At 43.7% G+C, this 10539-nt stretch overlaps 1 protein-coding gene across 4 annotated transcripts; it reads right to left on the bottom strand.

Annotated features, from left to right (window-relative positions):
- Positions 1-414: 414 nt before the first annotated feature.
- On the bottom strand, positions 415-7205 carry zbtb14 (zinc finger and BTB domain containing 14). Of its 4 annotated transcripts, none has more exons than XM_035756300.2 (2): positions 7046-7205; positions 415-2214 (listed from the first exon to the last, which is right to left on the bottom strand). In XM_035756300.2, the coding sequence occupies exon 2, from the start codon at positions 2198-2200 to the stop codon at positions 869-871; it is 1332 nt and encodes a 443-aa protein (XP_035612193.1). In that variant the 5' UTR covers positions 2201-2214; positions 7046-7205; the 3' UTR covers positions 415-868. The 4 variants fall into 4 exon arrangements, with proteins under 4 accessions (XP_035612193.1, XP_035612207.1, XP_035612180.2 ...); XM_035756314.2 differs by lacking the exon at positions 7046-7205 and adding an exon at positions 6556-6701; XM_035756287.2 differs by lacking the exon at positions 7046-7205 and adding an exon at positions 3262-3465.
- Between the last annotated feature and the right edge of the window lie 3334 nt (positions 7206-10539).

Below are 10539 nucleotides of genomic sequence, written 5' to 3'. Positions count from 1 at the left end.
AAGCAGAGTTGTCCTGCAGGTGTTCATAATGTTTTGTACACTTAGTGGATAATAATAATAATACCATTCAGCAGACGCTTTTATCCAAAGCAACTTAAAGCAAACTTATTGGCTGGTCCTGGGAATCGAACCCACAACCCTGGTGGTGCAAGTGCTCTACCAACTGAGACTGTATGCTTGCATGTCAATCGATGCAAGCATAGTCTGCACAAATCACAGCTACAATTTATTTCCAAAAATAATGCAAAGATATGATTTGTTGGCAGTTGAGGGTAGCATTTTTATTAAAGCAACACATATTTTGATGTGCTAAATGTACATGTCAATTACACTAAGAGTTTGTGTGTGTGTGTGTGTGTGTGTAACACAATGGAATATTTAACCGTCAAACATGTAGTAGTTTGTAACCATTCCTTTCCATTCCAAATCAAACATTTTATTTCCAGTTTTCATTATAAAACCAGTACTGTATAACAGCACTAATATATTGACAACCAAAACCAGGTAGAGGCAGTAGTCAGAGCATTTTTGTCCATAAGGCTGCCATAAAATTTACACAAACACATTTGGTATGATCATTCCTACCAAAACAAAATATTTTAACCATTTACAATATAATCAAGAAAAAGATGTCATACCACAGAACAGTGCAAGAAAACCTAAATTACATGAAATAAGTCTGAAAATATATGAACGCATTCAAATCCGATCTTACTCCACTATATCCTCAAGAAAAATTCTCAACATCAAATCTATGTAATTATTGGAGTATTTAGGCCTCCCAAAAGAAAATACAAAATGAAACATAATCGAAAAACTCAGATTCTTCTCATATTGTCCATGACAAGTGAGGTACAAATGTTGTGTGCTATGAGCACGCTATGGACTCCAGTTGTTGTTCGGCCTCAGCGGCCATGGCTGCTGCCTGCAGCTGTTCAGTCTCAGTTTGCAGGGAGCTGGGCGGCATCTGCTTCCTCTCGCTGTGCATGTTGTTCTCATGTCTCTTTAGATCCGAGGCTTTGGCAAAGGCCTTGGTGCACGAGCCGCAGACAAAGGGCTTCTCGCCCCTGTGGCGCCTCTCGTGGTCCTTCAGGTGGGACTTGTGCTTGAAGGCCTTGTCGCACATCTGGCAGCCGAAGGGACGCTCGTTACTGTGGACTCGCTCGTGCTTTTTGAGGTCAGGTGCTCGAATGAAGGACTTGCCACATACATCGCAGCGGTAGGGCTTGAAGCCTGTGTGGATCTTCAGGTGCTCCTTTAGGTGGGCCTGTGTAGTGAAGGCTTTGCTGCAGATCTCACAGATGAATGGACGTTCTGCCGAGTGCAGCTTTTCGTGTTTCCTCAAACGGTTCTCATCGATGAAGGTCTTTCCACAGATCTGGCAGGCAAGCTGTTCGCGGTGGCCGTAGAGGAGGTACTCGAACTTCATGTCCGTCGTGGATGTGGACCACCCAGGGGGCTGCTCGTCCTTCACCTCGCCGATGCTGTCAGCGAACGTCAGTGTGGTGGTGGCGTGACCCGCCAGGTCTTTTGGCTCCGTGTCCATGAGCTCCACGTCCTGGTCGTAGCAGCTCACCTTGTGCACGTCCTCATTGGCCAGCTCTTTGAGAATGGCCTCCTGCACTCTCAACGCCGTGTTTGGCGATTTGTCCAAGTCGTGATTGGCCGTCGGCTCTTCCACAAGGTCGTCAGTGGGAGTGTCATCATGGTCACCTAGCACCTGCACGTCGTTCTCCTGGCCCAATGTAGGGTCATCAGTAGGGAGAGCCATTTTGACAATATCATAGGGAAATGGTTTGGCATTATGGACATTATTTTCTTCAGTGGACATATCACGCTTCTGTGAACAGAGTTTGTCCAGAAATCGGATTCCGAGTATCTGGCCCGAAGACATCAGCAAATTCACATCCTTTTTCTTCACAGTAATCTTGGCTGTGTACATGTAGTTCAACACCTCCTCGAAGATATCTGAGCGGATGAAGTCAATTTCTATGACTGAGGAGTTGTCGACTTCATGTTTCTTGAACAGCTTTTTGAAGTAGTTGCTGCACGCCGCTAACACGCAGCGGTGGGCCCTGAACTTTACGTCTTCAACGACCACTGCAATGTCGCAGTGTTCACCCTCCAACCGTTGCTCATTTAGTATTTTCAGGAAGATGGTCTTGTGTTCGTCATCCATGTACTTCACTGTTTCTGACATTGTGGACTGATATTCTGGAACAAATTAGAAAGAATGTTATTAGATGTCGTTTACACACTTCACTCTGAACCATTGAAAATAAGTATACTGCTGTAGGCCTATACTCATGCACTGTGTGCCATGGCCCGATATGTTGTTCCTTTGGATGACACCATAATTGCTCTTGCGGGCAGAATAATGTCTGAAAAGGCCATACTTTTTTCCAGCATTTATTATCATATCGACCTAATAAATGTAGTAATCTGTGTACATATGTCTGGGATAAGAGGGCATTACTGTGATCGTAGCCTATTTATGCTATCACTTAGCAAGCTGTTAATATCCCCTCCTGACATGCATCACATGACCAGAGGGAAATATACGAGGCACATTGTTGAATCATTTCATTGAATGGTTTTCGCTTTTTTTAACGAAACAATATCAACCAAGGTGGTAGATGAATGTTGTTTGGGTACATTTAATCTAGGCAGATTCAATTGATGGGCAATTGTATGACTGATCATTTTCAACCCAGAAAAAACACAATTCTATAACGTTGCACATGATAAACAGGTCACATTATGCAAGTTTACTTAATAGCAATACATCCCATTTGCGAGCTAGCTAACTATCTTGCATGCATACAGTAACGTTAAACAGATTAGACAGTTAGCAAAATAGCTTTAGATTTGGGGAGGGTAGCTAGCCTCGATGCTAACCTTTAATTGGCTACTGTTTGCATCCATCTGGGCTTACATTAGTATTGTATACAGCAGAGCATGACTATGATGTTTATCTTAGTTTTAGTACGGTCGTAAAAATCGTAATTTATGTCGATGTAAATGACAATAACACTATCCGTCTCATTATGAACCGAGGGAGAGACGGGTGCCTATCCGACTAACCACAATCACGCGAGGAAGCGCCTGTCACACTAGCACTGAAAAAGCCCGAGCAGCCATGAACACTCCTGAAATGACGAACTCGAGCTTTTGCTAAAACCGTGAGCGCGCAGGCATCTTGGTTAAACGTTATGCAATATTTCGGAAACGGATCTGATTCTCTAAAAATATGTTTCTTACCTGTGGTAGAATATGTTGTCCCCTTGAGAAAGTCTCCGATGAATGTCAAGCAGTGCAAAAAGAATAATACACTTTGTGTGTCGTTTGCCTGAGGACGAGCATAAGCGGAAGTACGCGCTGCGCCAGCACGGAACTGCAGAATTTGAGTGACTATGCGCGTAAGAACCATAGAGATAGATAGAAGACTCATCATGGATATAACCCAGTTTAGCACAGAGCTTGCCAACGACGGCTTCCACCATTTTAAAGTAGTCAACTGGGTGGGAATTTCTGAGTTGGGAGCAATCAGCCAATGATGAAGAATACAATTGACGACTTTAAAATGGAGCTGGATATTGCTATCACACAGGGGTGTCGTGCACCCATTATTTTAGAGGGCACGAAGTGTAGGGCAAGGGGGGGATTTAAATAGATTTGTAAAAATCCTCAGAAATCACCACATAATGACAAAGCGAAATAGGATTTTAGATTTTTTTTTTTTAATTCATAATTATTTTTTTTTAAAGATAATTTATTTACATATGTATTCAGACCCTTTGCTATGAGACTCAAAATTGAGCTCAGGTGCATCCTGTTTCCATTGATCATCCTTTAGATGTTTCGACAACTTGATTGGAGTCCACCTGTGGTAAATTCAATTGATTGGTCATGCTTTGGACAGGCACACACCTGTCTATATAATGTCCCACAGTTGACAGTGCATGTCAGAGCAAAAATCAAGCCATGACGTTGATGGAATTGTCCGTAGAGTACCGAGATAGGATTGTGCTGAGGCACAGATCTGGGGGAAGGGTACCAACATTTCTGCAGCATTGACGGTCCCTAAGAACACAGTGCCATCCATTCTTAAATGGAAGCAGTTTGGAACCACCAAGACTCTTCCTCGAGTTGGCCACCTGGCCTAACTGAGCAATTGGTGGAGAAGGGCCTTGGTCAGGGAGGTGACCAAGAACCCGATAGTCACTCTGACAGAGCTCCAGAGTTCCTGTGTGGGGATTGGAGATTCTTCCAGAAGAACAACCATCTCTGCAGAACTCAACCAATCAGGCTTTTATGGTAGAGTGGCCAGACTGCTGCCACTCCTCAGTAAAAGACACATGACAGCCCGCTTGTAGTTTGCCAAAACGCACCTAAAGACTCCCAGACCACGAGAAACACAATTCTCTGGTCTGATGAAACCAAGATTGAACTCCTTGACCTGAATGCCAACCGTCACATCTGGAGGAAACCTGGCACCATCCCAACAGTGAAGCATTTTGGCAGAATCATGCTGTGGGGATGTTTTTCAGTGGCAGGGACTGGAAAACGAGTCAGGATTGAGGCAAAGATGAATAGAGCAAAGTACAGAGATACTGAATGAAAACCTGCTTCGGACATCAGACTGGGGTGAAGTTTCACCTTCCAACAAGGACAACAACCCTAAGCACACAGCTAAGTCAACACAGGAGTAGCTTTGGGACAAGTCTCTGAATGTTCTTGAGTATCCCAGCCAGAGGCCGGACTTGAACCCGATTAAACATCTCTGGAGAGACCTGAAAATAGCTGTGCAGCAACGCTCCCCATCCAACCTGACAGAGCTTGAGAGGATCTGCAGAGAAGAATGGGAGAAACTCTCCAAATACAGGTGAGCTTGTAGTATCATACCCAAGAAGACTTGAGGCTGTATTCGCTGCCAAAGGTGCTTCAACAAAGTACCGAGTAAATGTTATTTCAGTTTATTTGTAATAAATTAGCTTTTTAAAAAAAGGTTTTGCTTTGTCGTTATATGGAATTGTGGGTAGATTGAGGATTTTTATTTTTTAATACATTTTAGAATAAGGCTGTAACCTAACAAAATGTGAAAAAAGTCCAGGTCTGAATAATTTCCAAAGGCACTGTATATACAAAATTAGTGGATTTGGCTATTTCAGCTACACCCGTTACTGACAGGTATATAATCGAGCACACCGCCATGCAATCTCCATAGACAAACATTGGCAGTAGAATGGCCTTACTGTCATAAAAAAAGGATACCACCTTTTCAACAAGTAATTTAGTCACATTTCTGCCCTGCTAGAGCTGCCCCGGTCAACTGTAAGTGCTTTTATTGTGGAGACTTCTAGGAAGTGGTAGGCCACACAAGCTCACAGAACCGGACCGCTGAGTGCTGAACTGCGTTACACTTGACTGCCTCTGGAAGCTTCATAAAATGGGTTTCCATGGCGGAGCAGTCTCGCACAAGCCTAAGATCACCATGCGCAATGCCAAGTGTCGGCTGGAGTGGTGTAAAGCTCACCGCCATTGGACTCTGGAGCAGTGGAAACGCGTTCTCTAGAGTGATGACTCACGCTCCTCCATCTGGGAATCCGACAGATGAATCTGGGTTTGGTGGATACCAGGAGAACGCTATATGCCCCAATGCGTAGTGCCAACTATAAAGTTTGGTGTAGGAGGAATAATGGTCTGGGGCTGTTTTTTATGATTCAGGCTAGGCCCCTTAGTTCCAGTGAAGGGACATTTTAGACGATTCTGTGCTTTCAACTTTGTTAACAGTTTAGGAAAGGCCCTTTCCTGTTTCAACATGACAATGCCCCCATGCACAAACCGAGGTCCATACATAAATGGTTTGTCGAGATCGTTGTGGAAGAATTTGACTGGCCTGCACAGAGCCCTGACCTCAACCCCATCAAACACCTTTGGGATGAATTGGAACGTAGTATTTTGCTATGTGACTTTCACTTTTACTTGAGTCATTTTCTATTAAGGTATCTTTACTTTTACTCCTATGACAGTTTAGTACTTTTCCCACCACTGAGCTTTTAGTAATTGCTTGCTTTTCTAAAGTCTAGCAACCTTGCCAGTTAAGATAGTTAGACAAGCTACTCAACCTTGACTGATAGCATGAAATGGCTTGGTAGCTAGTTATGAGAATGGGTATCTACAGAAACTGGCTAGCTAATGCCAACTTCATAAAATTGCTAGGTGGCTAGTGTTACAGAGAAAAAAAAGGAATCAATGTGCATAGCTTGATCAAATGTATTTCCAAACAACTTCTGCGAGTCCTGCCCAGCTAAAATCAAAAACTGTGTGTAATCACTCTACTTTGCTCCATAGTGCACCTTGGAATGAATCACTTAAGGAGAATAAGTGGGGTACAGTTAATGTGCCCTCTCCGCAAAATACCGCTAACAGATTTCTATAAATAACGTGGCCTTAAAGTTGTAATTAATTTAACATCTGAAAATGTTCAAACAGGACAAATCTATATGTATGCCAGTGTCACAGACGCTATAATAGCACAGATAAAGATCTTACCTCATCTCTATGGTACGTACGTAAATTGTAAATGGATGCGGCTACGTTCAAAACGTAAATGCAACAAAACACGTAGAAACCACACTGATGACTGAACATGCTTGCGCAAATTACTGATGAGAATCTCTGGAGCGCGAGGAAAACGGGACCAAATTTGGGTCGCGAAGCGCTTTTTACTGAGATTCTAGTCATTGGATAATAATTCGAGTTGTACAGGTGTGCACGCACGGAGTGTCAGACTAGTGTTCTTCATGGCACCACTCATATTTAGATTAAAAAGGTTGACATTTTTAAAACCTTTTAACTAGGCAAGTCAGTTAAAAGAACAAATTCTTATTTACAATGGCGGTGGGTTAACTGCGGTGGGTTAATCTGTTCCAGAAACGTCGTAAATAACAAGGTTGCCAACAAACAACGCATACAAAATTGTAAAGAGGCAGATTAAGATACCGGGTAGGGAGTTGGCAATTTAATTTCGTTTTTCACTTACCACATTTATTCCGAAAAATGTCTGTCCTCACTCTGGTAGCCTATGGACAAACATTAAGAATAGGCTACGTGGTGAGTTGATGTCTATTCGGCATTTAGTTAACTAGGTGAATTGATCATGCTACTTTGTATACGTTGTTTGTTGGCCTCCTTGTACTTTACGATGTTTTTGGAACAGATTCCTGCTGGAACGTTCCACAAATTATACCCACCCTCCTTCAACTAGGAATGTTCCATCATGATATGCGTAATTTCCCATGGACATATCATAAACAACGGTTTTACATAAACACACACACTTCAATAACTTGTGCCATAACTTCTACTTTTAGTCACAATATACATTCATGACGTAATTCACCCCAGCGATAATGAATAACTTTGGTTATTCCTGTCATATTATAAATATTCCTTGACACGTAGACTAATTTGCCTCATGCATAATTCACACCAGCACTTCAACAAGGAAACAGCGCAGCGCTTCAGACAAACACACGAGGTAGGTTAAATTAAATGAGTATACTCTACCAACACATCTATCGTTATTCTAATTATATATTTCACATTACAATACTGTTTTAATAATAAAATCCATATCGAGAAACTATTTTCACAATGGATGTACCCCTAAATAATTTCTGATGGTCCTCAATTGTAATGGAGAAATAAATTGACATTGATAATTGGATGGCATGGTTCCCTTCAGTGGCATTCTATTGGTATTCTAAATGTAAATGCATAAATTACTTTAAAACAATATTCTTTGTCTCCACTGCAATGCAGTAATTAATGCTAATTAGAGATGCCCCATTGCACAATGATTCCTAATGTAGTATATGCCAGGGAAGTGAGATTAATTCCAGGGTGTCAATGTAAATTGTCAGGTGGTGATTTTTATGAATTGTTCAGCAGTCTAATGGCTTGGGGGTAGAAGCTGTTTGAGGAGCCTTTTGGTGCTTTTGGTGCGCTCCGGTACCGCTTGCCACGTGGTAGCAGAGAACAGGTTGTAACTTTGGTGACTGGAGTCTGACAATTTTTTATGGGCTTTCCTCTGACACTGCCTATGATATAGGTCCTGGATGGCAGGAAGCTTGGCCCCAGTGATGTACTGGGCTGTTCGCACTACCCTCTGTAGCGCCTTATGGTCAGATGTCGAGCAGTTGCCATACGAGGCAGTGATGCAACCGGTCAGGATGCTCTCAATGGTGCAGCTGTAGAACCTTTCGAGGATCTGAGGACCCATGCCAAATCTTTTCAGTATCCTGAGGGGGAAAAGGTTTTGTCGTGCCCTCTTCATGACTGTATTGGTATGTTTGGACCGTGATAGTTCGTTGGTCATGAGGACACCAAGGAACTTGAAACTCAAGACCCGCTCCACTACAGCCCCGTCGATGTTAATGGGCGCCTGTTCTGTCCGCCTTTTCCTGTAGTCCACGATCAGCTCCTTTGTCTTGCTCACATTGAGGGAGAGGTTGTTGTCCTGGCACCACACTGCCAGTTCTTTGACCTCCTCCCTATAGACAGTCTCATCGTTGTCGGTGATCAGGCCTACCAATGTTGTGTCGTCAGCAAACTTAATGATGGCGTTGGAGTCGTTTGGCCACGCAGTCGTGGGTGAACAGGGAATACAGGAGGGGACTAAGTACACACCCTTGAGGGGCCCCAGTGTTAAGGATCAGCATGGCGGACGTGTTGTTGCCTACTCTTACCACCGGGGGCGGCTCGTCAGGAAGTCTAGGATCCAGTTGCAGAGGGAGGTGTTTAGTCCCAGAGTCAGTCCTTAGCTTAGTGATGAGCTTCGTGGGCACTATGGTGTTGAATGCTGAGCTGTAGTCGACGAACAGCATTCTCACATAGGTGTTCCTTTTGTACAGGTGAGAAAGGGTGGTGTGGAGAGCAATTGAGATTGCGTCATCTGTGGATCTGTTGGGGCGGTGTGCAAATTGGAGTGGGTCTAGGGTGTCTGGGAGGATGCTGTTGATGTGAGCCATGACCAGCCTTTCAAAGCACTTCATGGCTACTGACGTGCGTGCCACGGGGCGGTAATCATTTAGGCAGGTTACCTTCACTTCCTTGGGCACAGGGACTATGGTGGTCTGCTTGGAAGATGTAGGTATTACAGACTCAAACAGGGAGAGGTTGAAAATGTCAGTGAAGACACTTGACAGTTGGTCTGCGCATGCTTTGAGTACACGTCCTGGTAATCCGTCTGGCCCAGCGGCTTTGAATGTTGCCCCCTGTTTAAAGGTATTCACATCGGCTACCGAGAGCGTTATCACACAGTCATCCAGAAAAGCTGGTGCTCTTGTGCATGCTTCAGTGTTGCTTGCCTCGAGGCAAGCATAAAAGGCATTTAGCTCATCTGCTAGGCTCGCGTCACTGGGCAGCTCCCGTCTGGGTTTCCCTTTGTTGTCCATAATAGTTTTCTGACAAGCGTCAGAGCTGGTGTAGTAGGATTCAATCTTACTCTTGTATTGACAATTTGCTTGTTTGATGGTTCGTCTGAGGGGATAGCGTGAATTCTTATAAGCGTCCGGATTAGTCTCCCGCTCCTTGAAAACTGCAGCTCTAGCCTTTAGCTCAGTGCGGATGTTACCTGTAATCCATGGCTTCTGGTTGGGATATGTATGTACAGTCAGATTAGCCAAATGGAGGGTGGGGGAGAGCTTTGTATGCATCTCTGTGTGGAGTAAAGGTTGTCTAGGATCCCCCTGGTTGCACATGTGACATGCTGGTAATAATTTGCTAAAACTGATTTAAGTTAGCCTGCATTAAAGTCCCCGGCCACTAGGAGCGCTGCTTCTGGGTGAGCATTTTCTTCTTAGCTTATGGCCTTATAGAGTTGGTTGAAAGCGGTCTTAGTGCCAGCTTCGCTTTGTGGTGGTAGATAGACGGTTACGAGTAATACAGATGAGAACTCTTGGTACAGCTTATCATAAGGTACTCTACCTCAGGCGAGCAATGCGTCGAGACTTCTTTAATATTAGACATTGCACACCAGCTGTTATTGACAAAAAAACATACACCCCCACTCCTCGTCTTACCAGAGGTAGAATCTCTGTTCTGCCGGTGCATGGAACATCCCGCCAGCTCTATATTGTCCGTTTCTTCGTTCAGCCACGTCTCGGTGAAACATAAGATGTTACAGTTTTTAATGTCTCGTTGGTAGGATAATCTTAATAGTAGGTCATCAATGTTATTTTCTATCGATTGCACGTTAGCAAGGAGAAAGGAAGGCATTGGGAATTTACTCACTCGCCTCGGGATTCTCAGAAGGATCCCTGATCTGCGTCCCATTTTCCGGCGTCTTTTCTTCACGCAAAAGGCCTGTTCCAGTGAAGGCAGGATATCCTTCTCGTTGGCTCGTTAAAGGAAAAAGTTTCTTCCAGTCAGTGGTGAGAAATCGCTTTTCTGATTTCCATAAGTTATTTTCGGTCATAAGAGACAGTAGCAGCAACATTTTATATACACAATAAGTAAAACAAATTAAGTTAC

Source organism: Oncorhynchus keta, chromosome 4 (assembly GCF_023373465.1).
Source record: "Oncorhynchus keta strain PuntledgeMale-10-30-2019 chromosome 4, Oket_V2, whole genome shotgun sequence".
Lineage (NCBI taxonomy): Eukaryota > Metazoa > Chordata > Actinopteri > Salmoniformes > Salmonidae > Oncorhynchus > Oncorhynchus keta.
Note: the sequence above shows the minus strand (reverse complement) of the source record. Positions and strands in the feature narration are given on the sequence as shown.

What these genes read in the sequence shown, in the direction of transcription:
- zbtb14 (XM_035756287.2), bottom strand. Translation starts at nt 3,454, where the DNA reads ATGATGAGTCTTCTATCTATCTCTATGGTTCTTACGCGCATAGTCACT. An exon ending in GACAACATATTCTACCACAG is followed by an intron (nt 2,215 to 3,261) that starts GTAAGAAACATA and finishes AATTTGTTCCAG; the next exon opens with AATATCAGTCCACAATGTCA.